General features: G+C 45.5%; 1 protein-coding gene across 9 annotated transcripts in view; it reads right to left on the minus strand.

The window, feature by feature from the left end:
• Trim2 (tripartite motif-containing 2) overlaps nt 1-15,116 on the minus strand; it is a 147,914-nt gene extending 132,798 nt beyond the window's left edge. For 2 of the 9 annotated variants that reach the window (XM_017319814.2, XM_011240301.3), the window contains exon 1: nt 12,005-15,116. Coding sequence is in view for 5 of the 9 variants with exons in the window: in XM_017319813.2 (XP_017175302.1) it covers nt 8,569-8,586 (18 nt within the window). In the remaining 4 variants the exon portion in view is untranslated. Of the gene's footprint in view, nt 1-8,568; nt 8,677-11,353 lie in introns of all 9 variants that reach the window. The other 7 variants (XM_030252918.1, XM_011240298.3, XM_017319813.2 and 4 more) reach the window with 6 other exon arrangements.
• Between the last annotated feature and the right edge of the window lie 1,076 nt (nt 15,117-16,192).

Genomic DNA, 16,192 nt, shown 5'->3' on the forward strand with positions numbered 1-16,192 from the left:
CACACACACACACACACACACACACACACACAAATATATACACACACAGATGCAGACATACATATTCGTATGTGCCTACACAATTGCAGACATCCATACACACATGTGTACAAACAGAAAAAAAAGAAAAGAAGTGAAAATTGAACAGTTTTCACTTTAGAGAAGAAATTTAATCTGTGGACTCCTAGTATAATTTTGATCTGGAAACCAGAGGTTAAAATTAAGATCCCACTGTATGCCCCTGGATCTGTTCCCCATCAGACTCTTAAAATGACTGAAACTAAGCTGGGATTGGTGTATACCTTCAATCCCAGAGGCAGGAGGATCTCTGAGTTTGTGAGGCCAGCCTGGATTATAAAGTGAGTCTCCCAACAGCCAGGACTACACAGATAAACTATGTCTCAAAAAGCAAACAAATAAACAAGACAAGTCAGTTTTATCTATCCAAACTAGAAGGCTCCTTGTGAGGAGTCCCTTCCCTGTCCTGAAGTAAGGAGAACAGAACCAGGGCCTCCAACATGCTGGGCAAGCCTCCACCACTGAGTCACACACCAGCACGGAGGGGCATGCTGGGCAAGCCTCAACCACTGAGTCACACACCAGCATGGAGGGGCATGCTGGGCAAGCCTCCACCACTGAGTCAAACACCAGCATGGAGGGGCATGGTGAGCAAGCCTCCACCACTGAGTCACACACCAGAACTGAAGAAACCAAATTGTCCCTTTAATGCAAAATCCTTCCCACACAGCCTTTTGGGGTCACTCAAAGAAAACCTGGCTGACTGCCAGGTCACCCTACAAAGTCTGCCAATGTAGATCTTCAGGCATCCAGGAAAAAGAAAAAGGCCAAAACAAAACAAAACAAAACACAGAGAAAACTCAGAGACACAGAAACAATACCGGGAACAAAAAGAAAGTCTCTGAAGCAACTCTGTCGTCGTCGTCGCGGTATAAAGCTATCGCATCCACAAAACAGAGGCCCAGTATTCTCAAAAATCAGGAAGAGCATCTTGGAATTAAAACTTGAAAAAAAAAGCACTTGTGGCTTAGCACAGAAGAACCTCACGGGCAGAGAACACGCGTGGATTTCCAGCGGGCAGGAGCTCCAGTAGAGAAGACAGGGGAAAGCTGGGTATTTCCCAACAGACTTTCAGAAAAGTGTGAGCTTGCATATTGAAAGGGCCAAGTGGTCAAAATGGTTAATGAATAAACACTGAGATTGTGGCAAATCCCCATGAAATACCAGAATGCAGAGGCAGCTTACTCCTCTTATGTCAATCAAGACCAACTCAAGGAGATGGTCAGGAGAGGGAAAGAGCTGGGAGAAAAATTTCAGAAAAATATCTGAACGGGCCACAGAAAAGGTGTTTCAAAGGCAGTGCAGTGACTGAGAACGACTCATTTCCCAAGATGCACTGGACGGTGCTGGGAAATTGTGAGCAGAGGGGTCCAGATGGGCACATCACCTAACAAAGCTGTAGTGAAACTGTATCTTTTGTTCCAAATACCTAAAAATAGTGGCACACGGGAACACAGGCAGGAATAATAGAGTGCTGAGAACACACGCAGGAATAATAGAGCTGGAAACGTGCTTCTGAGGGTTCATGTTCTGAATTTTCACAAAGTTCACCTCTCGCCGCAGTAACTAGCGGGTGTGACCCTTTGTGGGGGACACAGGGTACTCTTCTATTAGCTGCACCATTAGCTTTCCAGAGAGGTCAAAGGTTAATAGGGTGTGAACTATAGACCGTCCAGTGCACACATGAGCCAACCTGGGAGTCAATCACATAGATTTAAGGACATGCTTTCAAATTAATCTCCCGCCTCTGCTGGAATTCTATTTTGGAGATAGGAAACACTTTGACTGTGTATTTGTTATATGCGTGTACAGATACACATACATGTGCAGGTATGCATGTGGCTGTGTGTGTGTGTGTGTGTGTGTGTGTGTGTGTAGGTCAGAGCACAGAACAACCTTATTTGTCATCTTCAGGAGCATCATCCACCTTGATTTAGAGACTAAGTCTCTCATCGGTTTGGAGTTTGTCACACAGGCTTAGCTGGCTGTCATGTGAGTCTCAGATCCCCACCCCCTCCTCCTGGGATTATCAGCAAGCATCACCATCCTTGGCTTTTTCATTGAATTCTGGGGATTCAGTTTAGGTTATCAAGTTTGCACTTTACTGTGGAGCCATTTTCCAGGCCCAAATATTTGTTACATTTCAAAAAGTATGGCTGTGGTGTGCGTCAGTGGTAGGCTGCTTCTTGGAATGTACAAGGCTCTTGGCTCCCTTATGACAATGAGCCTGTGGGTCGAGACCCCTTTAGGGGTCAAATGACCCTTTCAGAGAGGTCACTTAATACCACTGGAAAACACACAGATTTCCATTACAGTTCATAACAATAGCCAAATTATAGTTGTAAAATAGCAATGAAAATAATTTTATGCTTGGGGAAGTCACCACAACATGAGGAACTGTAATAAAGGGTTGCAGTATTAGAAACGTTGAGAACAACTGCCTTATGACACCACAAGATGATAGATAGATAGATAGATAGATAGATAGATAGATAGATAGATAGATAGATAGATAAGCAAGCAAGCATACATGAGAAAATTCTGGGTCTATAGTACAGACTCAAAACTTAAACTTAGATTATTGTCTCCCCAGATTATATTTGAATAATAGGGATGGAATTCTTCAAAATGCATGCCAGCACACTCGCAGAAAGAACAAAAAGGAGGGATGAAGACAGACGTGAAGTTTCTTTAAGTGTGGAGAATGGAAGGTAGGTTGCACCATGCTAGCAGGTAGACAGTTATGACAGGAACCCTGACCTCTTTTAAAAATTAAATGAGTCACTTTATAAGTGTTGCACAAAAACCCACAACCGAGCACATTAGTGGTGTCCCACGTGAGGCTGTGATTTGTGTAAATACTGTGTGTAGTGCTTATGTCAAGCTAAACATACTCAATTCCTCAAATATTTATCACTTGTTTACACAGTTGAAAGCACACCTTTTATAGTATTTTTTCATTTTAATGAACTTTTGGAAGTTTTAAAATTTGGATTCTAGAGATAAAAGAGTGGAAGTGAGCCCAGGCAGACATCCAGGGGTTCCTTAGGAACTTGTCAAATCCAGAGAGCTTTGGATGTAAGAGACCCCCCCCCCCCATCCCAAGTCCTACTGAGCACAGGTGGCCCTTGGGACACCTCCATTGTGATAAAAAGTTCCAAGTCCTCATTCTCTGTAGAGATATCTGACAGAGTCTCATTTTGTCTTTATTCTGATGACAATACACGTCATGGCTTAGTCATCTCTGCCCTGTGAGCCGAGCTGGATCCTTTACAGTGATTGTCTTAGTCCTTATAACAGCCTGCGGTGATCAGGATGGCACTGTGTGGGTGTCTTGAGCAAATTGATCTCCACCCCTGTGACCCCCCCCCCACCTACCTCAGAGACTCAACCTATGAAATTCCCTATTTTCTATCAGCAGTAAGTGGTCAAATGCCAGCTTCTTTGGTCCCTTGATCCTGCACAGCTGCGTGTGGTCTCTGCTTCCCTCTGCAGTTATTAGCAACCCCTTGGAGCCCAAGAGCCACCACTCCATAGCCTGACTGCGTGGGCAGATACTAGGCCCTGCTTCCCAGCCTTGGCATGGACTGGCTGCTAACACCTGCCCCAGCACCTGATTAGCTGTCTAGCAGAAATCTAGTACAATCTGTTTCATTCTATTTCTGGCTGCTGTACATGAATATTTCTTCTAAACACCATGATAAGAGCTAATTTTTAAAAATTGTAAAATGTTCCTTAAAAAAAAACAAAACAAACAGCCCTTGTGGGAGTAAGAGTCATTACTTAATAGATTAAGTTTGTTTTGTATGTTGACTATTATATCTAAGTATATATTTGCCAGCTAATTTGATTTTTAGCTTGTCACTATACAATACTAAAAATAATCCACTTTAAAATAAAATGAGAAGGGTAGCGAAAGAGATGGCTCCGTGATTTAGAGCACTGGCTGCTCTTCCAGAGGATCCAGATTCAATTCCCAGCAGCCACATGGCAGCTCACAGCTGTGGGTCCAGATCCAGGGGATCTGGCACCCTCACACAGATATACATGCAGGCAAAACACAAATGCACATAAACATAAATAAATCATTGCAATAAAATAAAAATAAGTGGGACAGAGCATAATGGCACGCATCTTCAAGCCCAGCACTTGGGAGGCTTAGGCAATGGACCGCTATGAGTTACAGACCAGCCAGGTCTCTATAGTGAACTTCAGGATAGCAAGGGCTACACAGTGAAACCCTGTCAAAAAATGTGTGTGTGTGTGTGTGTGTGTGTGTGTGTGTGTGTGTGTGTGTGCTGGAATGTAGCTCAGTGGGAAATAATTTCCCTAATACACTAGGCCCTGAGTTTTATCTCCAGAGCAGCAAATAAATAAATAAACAATGTAATTACTAATGATGATAATTCATAAAATAATATTCTGATGGGGTTACTATTTTAAAAACCAATTATAGTTCATAATATTGGCCTCACCCATATTACTCATGGATGCACAGTTGCATGCCATGTGTCAAGTTTCCCTTTAATGGTTTTTCTGCTACTACCATGAATAAATTCAGGAGAATAGATTAGCCTTTCCTTCTCCTCCTCCCCCTCCACCTCCTCCTCTTCCTCCTCCACCTTCTCTTCTTCTTCCTACTCCTCTTTTTCCTCTCTCTCTCTCTCTCTCTCTTCCCATGTAAACCTTTTGTACAGTATCAAATTTATTAAAACAGTAAGAGCCAACAGGAATGTTCTAGATTAGAAAGGCCATCAGATAAACTGCCTTTAGGAAATTTACATGGTGATAATATAAATAGATTCTCAACAGGAAATTTGTCAAGCCAGAGGACAGGAGTAGCTGTCCTGAGACCTGTGGTGGGACAGTTAGTTGTGCTGAGCAGGTAGCCTGGGCTATAGCAGGAAGAAAGGCACGTGTGAGCAAGGGCTGACCCCGCCATGCCCTCTGCAGGATAGTCTCATGTTTGATAGAGACAGAGAGAGAGAGGAACTCTGAGTAGAGCCTGAGGCTGCTTGGTGGTTAGAAGTGGGCACTGGCAACAAGTGTCAGCACCGCATCACACATCCTCTCATCCTTAGGAACTGGTCCAAGTTGGCAGCAGAGGCTGCCAGGGTGGAATGTGATAACCTACAATTCCAGGAAAAGACTCAAGCATTTGTGTTTTTTTGTTTTTTGTTTTTTTGATGCAGTCACCAAGAGAGGATGGGCATGCCAGGCAAGGGCATCCTGGCCATGAGTGAGACATTGGCAGTTCAGTGTCAGGGCTGCTGCAGACTCTGTCCTTCCAAGTCAGAGACTTCTGAGTTTCAGGAAAAAAAAAATCCAACCAAACACTTGGATCCACTTTCTTCCCCTCTCTATGGGCGGTTTCTAGTTTTTAACTTCAGGACTCCCTCCTGTTTCAACAGTAGTGGAATCAATGGGTGGAGAGCCTTGATTTTTTTTTTTTTTTTTTTTTTTTTACTTTGTTGAGTTCACAGGATGACAGAGACTCAGACTTTTCAGGAGTTTCCTCCACCAATAAAAGAAACATGGCCCTGTCTCTTCGTTACAGCTGCGCTTGTAACAGAGTCCATGGAATATGCAACTGACTGCTGATTTCGCTGATATACAAAGCTGCCTTCTGGGTGTTAACCCTGGACTGTGCACTCATGCCCTCTGCACGAAATCTTTGTCATTTTGCTCAGACAGGTCTCAGTGTCACCCTAGATGGCTCTCAGGCTATCATCACTGGGGAGGGAGGGAGGTATCACCCTTTGTCGACACCACAGTGGGAACAGGAGCTAGGGAGAAACAGGTGTTCTGCTTTCCATCAACAAAACCATGCCTCCATTTCCTATTGTTAGTATCTGCCCTCCAACATCCAAATAAGACTCAACAGCCCCAAGATCTATCCTTCTCTTTAGTACACGGTTGTGTTGCTTTGATTGAAAGTGAACCCCATAGACTCATATATTTGAATGCTTAGTTGCCAGGGAGTGAAACTGTTTGGGAAGGATTAGGAGGTGTGGCTTGTTAAAGGCATGTCAATGGATATGGGCTTTGAGGTTTCAAAAGCCCACAGCAGGCCCAATCCTTCCTTTCTCTCTTCCCCTCTCCATCTTCCTTTCTCTCTCCCTTTCCCCCTCTCCCTCTCCCCTTACCTCCCCACCCCAACCCTGCTGCAGGTCAGGTTGTAAATAAAACTCTCTGCTGTTTTTCTATCAACATATCTGCCTGCTACCATGCTCCTCTCCCCATGACAATCATGGACTAACCCTGTATGCCAGTCCCCAGTTAAATACTTTCTTTTCTAAGAGTTTCCTTGGTCATGACTTCTGTTCACAGCAATAGAACAGTGATTAAGACAAAGATTCCGAGAAACTCAATATTTGTGTGCAGAAGGAGTAAAATGAGTCCTCCGCCATATCTTACAAGTTACAAAATCAACTTAAAGTAATTTAAAGGGGAAGGAAGTGCCACTTAGTGGTAAACACTCACCTATCATATACAGGATTTGATCCCCAACACTAAACAACAACAACAACAAAAACCGCTAGTCTGTTTAGACTTAATGGTAAGGCACACAACTAAGAAGTTACCAGAACAAAGCAGGGATGCACTTCAAGTGATTGGCCTGGGCAGGCATTTTTTTTTTTTTTTTTGGATAAGACCTCAAAAATACTCATGGAATCGAAGGTAAAAACAGACCAAATGAGTTTATATCAAACTAAAAACCTCTGCATCATTGTAGACATTCATGGTGTGGTGACCCCAACTGCAGAAGAGAAGAGAATATACAGATTCTTCATCTGAACTGAGTTAACGTCCAGAATATATAATGAAACTAACACCTCAATATCAAGAAACAGAGAATCTGATTTTAAAATAGAGCAAAATATTTTTGAACAGATAAGTCATTTCTAAGAAGTGGAGTCACATTTCAGGAGACCAAGTGTATAAAAGCCAGCACAAAGATGATGCCAAAAAGCGAGATTCAGACAGGGCAGTGTCCAGAATTGTACAAGATACAATTCACACTGGATTTATGAACAGAGATGAACCATAGCACCAGCAAGAGAAGAGGGTCCTGGGACCCTGAGGTGGGAGGAAAGAGACTATTACACTAAGCTAGACAAAGTGGCTGAATATAGCTGGCTTCCTTTAAAAACTATCAGCATGATAACACTGGTTAAAAAAAAACTTCTAGGAATTGTATAAAATACTTAGTTGACTATTTTCATGACTTTGCTTTTTCTTACAGGCTTTAGAATGTGTGGTCGAATCGCTTGGCAGACAAAACGGTAGTTATAACCAAGATGGCTGGTCAGATAAAGCTGGGCTACTGCGACACAGAAATGGCCAAGGAATAATAAAAAGGTGCTTAATAGCATTGATCATTAGAGAATTCAAATCAAAACCACAAGAAGATATCAACTAACCTTGGCTCAAATGTCTGTGACAAAGAGCCAAGAAGCCACACTCTGATGGGCTGAGGAGAGACTGGAATCTCTGCACATGGTTGCTGGGAATGTAAATGACTGTAGCTATGTTGGAAAACAGTACAGCATTCCTCAAAAATCTGAAAACAAGACGTGTATGATCTAAAAGTTCAACCCTGGGTAGATAGCCAACGGAAAGAAAATCAAGTAAAAAGACACCAGTACCCCATGTTTTGTACAAAATGGAATCAACCTAATTGTGCACTGACAGATGAATGGATGAAGAAAATTGTTACCTGGATAATGGGATATGCTTTGGGTATAACAAGAATAAAATCCTGTCATTCATAACAGGTTGGACCTGGAAGACCCTCAGGAAATAGGCTGAGCACAAAAAGAAAACTCTGCATGACCTCACTCACGCAGAACCTGAGACCTGACGTCCCAGAAGGAGAAAGCAGACTTTGGTCCTCAAAGACTGCGAGAGAAGAGGGGAAAGAAAACAGGGTAAGATTTGTCACTGGCAAAAAATATGTAGATGGGAGAAATAAATCCTGGTGCTCCCACAGGATGACTACAGTTAACAAGATGTATTGCATTTTAAAATGACTAGAAGAGAGGATTTCAAATGGTCCTGTCACAAAAAAATTACTAAAGCTTGAAATTATAATATGCTAATTAGCACAGCTTGATAGTTACAGAAGATAAATATGTATAAAACATTACATTATACCCCATAAATATGTATGGTTAATATATGTCAAATCAAACGGAACAGAAACAATACAGAGCCAAGTCAAAATACAAGAGCCTCGGCCCAAGGACAAGGGAGGGAGAACGCAAACAAGAGTCTTCTAGCTATCTTGAATTATTTCGCCACCCAACAAAGATGTTTCAACCTGTAAAGAGCGGGCAGCATTGTATGCTTCTTGACTAATAGAGACACAATACTTTCAATTGCTTCTGTGGCTTAGAGAAGGAAAACGTAAGATACACGTGAACTGAGACTAGATCTTATGTCGCTGACAGTACTGTTTACATACACCAGACAACCCTTGTTTCTTACCCCTTCCCATGTGCCCATTTTCCAGCCCAGGAGACGGACAGTGTCTTTCTCTTCATTTCCCAGTGCCCATGGACCATTTCCACCTCCACAGGAGGCTGCCAGGGAACTCTGTGGGGTTGAATTCAGGGAGGAGACAGAGGTGGTCAGTTTGTGAAGATCAACCTCTTTTGATTCACAGCCAGAAAAGCCTCTAGGAAACTAGAGATTGTTTCTTCATTTCAGTAATCCAGAGCTCTCAGGTCAGAAAACTATGGGCCTCCACAGAGAAAGAGGCCGGCATTTGCCAGAGCAGGCTTTATTTCTCCTTTCATAGAAATAAAGAAAGGAAGGGGAAGAGGAGGGAACGAAGCAAGCAAGCATAAACTTCAAGGATGGAAGATAGAGGTCCTGGGACAAGTGGTAGCCCACCCAACACCACCCCATGTGCCCCATGCACTGTCCTGTTCTGGGGAGACAAGGTCTGGTGAGGCTGCCCAATCTGGACTGTAAGACAGACCTGGCAGGGGCATATTGTTTGGCAAGCACGATGCACTTTTAGTTATTTTAATTAGTTGCCAATCTGTAAAGATCTAGTGGTTTCACGTTAACAAAAGCTAGACTCCTGGTTCCCTCCAGCAGAGCTGGCTAGCCTGAATGTAAGCTTCTACTGCCCTCCCCAGTTAACCCTATTAGACCATGGTTTCACTCAGCACTTGCGCCCCCTGCCTGCCCCTGCAGCGACAGACCTGGGCATCTAAGGCATGGGCAGGTGTCTGTCCATCTATTTTCTTACCCAGAGAGCTCTCACCAGGCCAGATGAGTTAAAATCTGAGCCTGGGAAATGACCTGGCCTCTGTAGAAGAGGCTGAAAGGTCCAAGGTCTGGAGCCAGGGCTGGAAGGGGCTAAGGTGAAAGTGGTTAACAACTTATTTTCTTCTAGATGCTCTGTGGCAGTGAATGGCACCATTTTATAGTCCCTTTGTTGGAGCCAATCAGGGTCTGATTTACCTATCTCCCTAGCTCTACCCCCATTTGGCAGTAACTAACTTACTTCTCTTTCCCTAGAACAGCTTTGATGTCTTGGCTCTTCACTGTTTGGACTGACCCATTCTCAACGCCCTACACTTTACCCACATTTTCCATTCCAGATCAGGGAACACTGGGAATAGCACCCTTTTTTTTTTTTTTATCTCACCATTAAATTTAATAGAAAGGCTTGATTTGGCTTCTACGTCATTCTTCATACCTCAGAGCCACATTGGTTGCTTTTCACGGCACATTCACTTAGTCACAATCTGATTTTAATTAACAAAGAACTGAGAAACCACACCATGGGGTGAAGATCGAGATTTAGTGAAAATTCAAGCACCAAATACCAAGCCTCACTTTGGGACCAGGACCATAATCCCATATGTAAAATTAAAGGATCTATATAGTCCATAATATGTATCCATAATGGATTTAGTTTCCTACCTATAGACTAATTTATAATCAGTTGAGTTTCTAAGCTACGTTTGGATGAGGCTTTTCTGAGTGTTAAAGTGCCCGCCACCCCTTTCTGCTTGCTTTCTCCTCCTGTCTGGCTTGCTCTTATTAAATCAACCCTCAAAGGTCAGGCTGACAAAAGCCACTCAGCCAGGAAATAGAATCGGAAGAACAGCCCAAACCTTGGCGTGTCTCTTACGCAGGTCTGGAGATCACTTTGCTGTGACCTGGCTGTGCCTGAGAAGACACAGACCTGAAAGTTCCAGCACTTGTTCATAGCTGGCTTCGCCAACTGGCACTAGTCTTGATCTGTAGAACCTTTTAGAGAAGGCCATGTCTTCTATGTCCCACACCCCGGGACGCTGCATACTGGACACGAGAAATCACAGGCGAACAAAAGCAAGCCTTGCACAGAGACCTCAGGAGACTGGGACAGACAAAACCACAGGCTTCTGGGCCAATGGGGACACCCCAGTATCTGAACAAGGCATTTGGGGGGGAGGGGCACTGGTCTGTGTTGAGCATTTCTTGGAACCCTTTAGGGAAAGCCAAATTCCTCAAGAGATACCTAGACCTCAGAGAAGACTTGCATTTTTTTGCCAGATGTGTAAAGTTCAAAATCTCCAAAATTAAATAAAATACTAAATTGTACAATAAGGTTTCCACTAGCAAGCAATGGCAACATCAAACAAAACCCACGGCACCTTTTCACAAGATTCGTAATTTGAGGAGAAGGAGGGAATTGGGGTCTTTTCTTTTGTCTCTAGTCTCCAAATATATGCTTGCCCTGGAAGAACAAGCACCGTGTGCAGGAAAGGAAGAAATCAGCGTGAAGCCTGGCAGAGAGGCTTGAAGTCTCAGAACTCTGAAATCCCCCTGGGATCCAGACCCAGGGGCAGTGAGCCTGTTGCCCAGCGAGGTGGCTTCAGGGAGGACCGCGACAATCCCTATGCAGTGCACAAAGATCCCCACGGACAGGAGGGCATAAGCTATTTCTCATTGCTGTGAGACAACCCTAAAGGCTCATCGCCTTTCCCAAGTGGCTGGACAGGACTGTGCACCTCGGCTTCCTAGGCCCAGGGTTCTTTTGTGTTGGGTTCGAACACAGGAGCAGTCCTCCTGCGATGCGCTTAAGTCCCTCCCGCAGCTGCCAGGGCTGAAGCTTGCTCGCGCCACCTCCAGGCTAGGCTTGGTGACTTGGGTCCCCTTACCTCACTCCCGCAGCCTGATCCCTCACCCATCGCTCTCTAAAGCTTCCAGTAGAGAAGCCGGAAACATTCCAAGCCTGTCGCCTGCCCTGGGCGAGGTGGCAGATACTCACGTTTCAAGTGTTTGCCAAAGTGCCCGAACTCTGGTCACCAACCAGAACCACGAGGAAGATCTAAGTGGCTGTTTTGCAGGCAGCGAGAAAGATCAAGCAGATGGCCAGCAGGCAGCCCCGTATTTTACTCGAGCTCCCCCAAAATGCTTCTCGGTGCCGCCAACGCAGCTGCCAGGTTTAATAACTGTGTCAGACAGCCCGCCCCTCCCCTCACGGGGGCGCCGCAGATGACAGGCGGGAGACCCAGTCGGCGCCTTGTGCTACAGTCTCCCAGCCTTGGCCACAGTAAAGATTGCACGGGGGACACATGACACCATGGTTCAAATGCCAAAGAATCGTCAAAAAACCTCGCTTCTTTCCTATTCACTTGGAACATATATCTGATGGGTTCCCGGCAGCATTTCTTTCGGAAAACAAGACTAATGAACCAAACCAACGACAAGTACTGTGCAGAAGAGCTAACCTGCATCTCAAATAGAAAGGACCTTATGCGTCCTCCTCCAGCCCAGTTCCGACTTGACTCCTGGGCCTTGGTGGGATGTCCTGAGCACCGCGCGATGCGCAACAAACCTATGCTACTGTGCCTCAGGTTTTAGTGGCGCACGTCAACTCCCTGGTCTGTTCCTAGGACTCTGTTCCACAGGACCTTACTGTATGAGGACGCTCCGCTGCGGTTCATCCACTGGGACCATTTCCCAATCGCAAGTGGCTCCTGGAGACAAGCTGGATACACACACCACGCTGGGAGGAATCCTCGGTTTTCAAAGTGCACCACGAAAGCGGAATATTCCACCGAAAGTTACGATCCGCAAGTACAAGGCCTGCCTGAGCACTCCTCAGCCCAGCGGCCACGCCTCTCAGTTCCCCAAGGGTCCTCACCCTAGCTAGCCCCGCCCTAAGGGCGCTTTTCTGGGCATGCACCTGCTTCCACGCTGCAGAGTGGTTGCCTTGGAAACCCTGGAGAGCTGGTGCTCTCTGCAGACACGCTGTTGCCCTGACAACTGTGACCCAGCTCTTGGGCGTGCCAGGAAGAATGCAAATGGATGCTACATTAAATGCGGATTCAGGGCTATAGGAGGGACTGGTTGGTAGGGTTGGGATGCGAAAACAGCTGTATTAGGGTATGCAAGCTGAGCCTCAAGATGGGGTCGGTGTGTATCGCCGACTAGAAACATTGTGTTCTTCACCAAGCCCAGTTACATTTGGCTGTAAGACAAATTCCGGAGTTGTTCTAGCGTCCCTCTTTCACTCTGCTTAAGATGTTTAAATGGGATTTCCCAGCAGGAACTGGTTCCAGGTAGGAATAAGAAAAAGCCCTTCAGTATGTTGAAAACAGTGAAGGCCTACTGGGGATAATAGTTAACCATGGGTGACGTCATATGCAGACCTCCGAGACTCTGGTTGTGACGAGCACGTGGCTAACACAATTTCACTCACTGTTTGAGAAAGGTAGGGCCGGGAAAAGCAAACTGTACTTATTAAAAACCCAAATGTGCACGTGTCGTCTTGAGAGCTGAGTTAGGGGCTTAAACCCATCAAGCCACAGATAGGTGCTTCTGTTAAGGAACTAGGACATCATGGAGAGGGCTCAGCTGAAAACCAAGGTTCTGGGCAAGGGCTACGGAGACTGAAGGCTAGGGTGGCCTGTCGGGAAGTGGGAGCGTTTGCAATGTTGCCCTTCAAGTAAGAGAATGGATTAAAGGACTGATGGGAAACAAAACCTTCCCAGTCTACACATTAGACATCTATACAAGTGTGAAATTTAGGTGACAGCTGACTCTTTTGTAAGTGTCCAGTCTCTGCAACAGTGAAGCAGAACCCAGTGGGATATTTTCAAAGTACTGACAGCAAATAGCCATTGTGTTAGTTAGGGGTCTCTAAAGAACAGACCCAACAACCCATAAACTGAGGGTCTGTGACATGACCACATCACCCCTTAAAGGTCCTGTCTCTTACCACGAATTTTAAGTGTTTTGGCAAATATGATGGTTTAAATGAGAATGACCCCCATAAGCTCATATATTTGAACACTTGGTCCCCAGTTGGTGGAATTGCTTGGGAAGGATTAGGCTTGTGGCCTTATTGGAGAAGGTGTGTCCCAGTAGGGATGGGCTTTGAGGTTTCAAATGCCCATGTCACTCCCAGTTAGTTCTCTCTGCTTGGTGTTTGAAGATAAGACAAACGCTCTCCGCTACAGCTCTAGAGCCATGCCTTCTCCCCTGCTTTTATGCTTCCTGCATGGACTCCAACCCTCTGAAACTGTAAGTCCCCAATAAATTCTTTCTTCTACAAGTTGCTTTGGTCATCATGTCTTAACACAGCAATAGAAAAGTATTCAGACAGTAGGGATCTTCAGCCCGTAGCATACCTTAACAAAACGGACAGAGAGGAATTTTCTTCTCTATATTTTATCCATCAATTTAAGTTGTTATGTTCATGTAGCAGGAATTTCTCTACACACACAATCCACAAAATGAATCTGCCTGTCTTGATTCCTCCCTGTCCTCCACATTCCAAACTCAACATAGAATCCAGACATGGTGTCCAGGCATTCTACCAGTGAGTTTCAGTTGTAGCTCCAACTAAGACTTTCCCAACAGTGTCTACATTTGTCTAAGTGTGAGTCCCTCCCCTCCCTGTGTCCCTCCCTCCCTCTGTCTCCACCCCTCATACTCACCCACTCTCTAATCTCCCTAAATCTCTATGCTATTGGATGGAAGCTAGGGTCCAGCGCATGCTAGACGCATGTCCCCACTGTGCTGTACCTCCCGGCCCCGCCTGCATGTTTAAGGGTGTGGCATGGCCCGCTGTTCTAAAGACCTCAAGCCACATCCACAGGGATACACCATGCATGCCTGGGGTTACTGCGGTATCCCAGGGCTGGGCACATATTCACCCCGATAAATATTTGTTAAATAAACAAGCCCGGCCCCAAAGCAATCCTGAACCCTAAAACAACCTGACCACACATCTCCTCTCCAGTTCAGCTGTGACCACCTTCAATTCCATTATGAGAATCTTTCTAAGTGAGAATTGAAAGTTGGACAGTTAGGACCCATTTGTGCTCCACTACAGGAGCTGCTATTATTATCTGGGCTTGTTGCCCAGCCTGGACTCGGGGGACCACCATGCGAGAGAACACAGAGGATCTGGGAGCTGTGTCTATGAGCTGCTTTGCTGGCTCATCTCCTTCCGTTTCCAGTCTTCTCTGGCCCTGCGGACTCAGGGTGCTGTTTTATTTCCAGGTAGTCCTTTTAAAGCACAATGATCAATTAGCCATTTTAGGAGCATCTGAGTATCAGGGCCAAAGCCCTTTGGGATCAGGCTGAATGCAGAAGGGCAGGCTGTGGACTCTCGGAGAGGGATGAGGTCAAAGGGTATTGGACATTTCTCTCCCCCCAAAATTAAGTAGGCTCACCATTTATTTGAACTTGGCCTTCAGTGATTTATTTACGCACACCACACCTACTTCCCTTCCAGGTCAGGACTAAGTGCGCAGACCCTTCCTGTCTATTATGCCCTCTCAGCAAAACAGAAAAAGGAAAGCACAAGATGGGCAGGCACTTATTTCTCTGCCTATCACGTACATCACATACATATGTAGCCACAAGCCATATATTTGCTACTTAAAAACAACAGTTTCGCAAGGCTGGGGCTCAAATCCACATGCACCGTAGGCAAATGCTTTATCACAGAGCTATATTCCCAGCCCATTTGTGGACCACTTGAACGTGTGACATAGTATGCATTGCTATTTCTGATCCCATGTCTATACCCCGCCCCCCTAGCAATGAGACCTGAAGTTTCCAGAGGTAATATGACTTGGGTGACACTAAACTTCTTCCAATTCCCTAGAGGAGGTCTCCACAGTTATAAACCAACTGTCACTCCCACTGTGTCCTTTAGACACTGGCACTCATGCCAGGAGAAAGATGTATGCTGGGTCTTGTGGGGTGGGTGCGCGGGGTAGAATAAGCCTACTTATCTCACAGCAGCCGGTTCTAGCGGAGATCAAGGCTTTCACCCTAAGTGATGTCTGTGGAGATGCAGACACTAGATCTGCACAGCATTTGTCCTGCATGGAGATCCCGTCCCGGAGGCAAGCAGAAGTGGAGGCTGTGTGTGGAACCCAAGAATAACACCACTTCCGGGAAGAGAGATGATGACCGGAAACCAGGGTTAGCCCTTAGTCTCACCCCCAGGTCCCATGTCTGCAGCTAGCTTCATTTCCTAAAGCTCCCACTAAGTCCTGAGATGCACTATCATTAGCCAAGGGTCAACTGTCCGAGGTAATGAGCCTGTGGGGACATTTACATTGGAGCCCTACCTTCCAGTGGCTCGAGGGTAAGTCCTCAGCCTGGGAAGTGCCACATTTCCTTGCCCTTTTGATCAGGTGTGGTTTTGATACAAATCCTGCATCATTCATGAGTACAGATAGGGAAGGGTCAACCTTCCTTTTTATGTGATATTCTCTATAATGCCCTTTTCCTCTTCATGTCCATATGAATTTGTCTGTCTGAACAGATTGGTTCCTAGCGGGGTTTCTCCTGTCCTATGGAAGGTGCTGTCTTAGGGTTTTACTGCTGTGAACAGACACCATAACCAAGGCAAGACTTATAAAAAACAGCATTTAATTGGGGCTGGCTTACAGGTTCAGAAGTTCAGTCCATTATCATCAAGGTGGGATCACGGTATCATCTCAGCAGGCATGGTGCAGGCAGAGCTGAGAGTTCTACATCTTCATCTGAAGGCTGCTAATGGAAGACTGTTTCCAGGCAACAAGGGTGAGGGGCTTAAGCCCACACCCACAGTGACACACCTACTCCAACAAGGCCACAC

Source organism: Mus musculus, chromosome 3 (genome assembly GCF_000001635.26).
Source record: "Mus musculus strain C57BL/6J chromosome 3, GRCm38.p6 C57BL/6J".
In the NCBI taxonomy this organism is placed as follows: domain Eukaryota; kingdom Metazoa; phylum Chordata; class Mammalia; order Rodentia; family Muridae; genus Mus; species Mus musculus.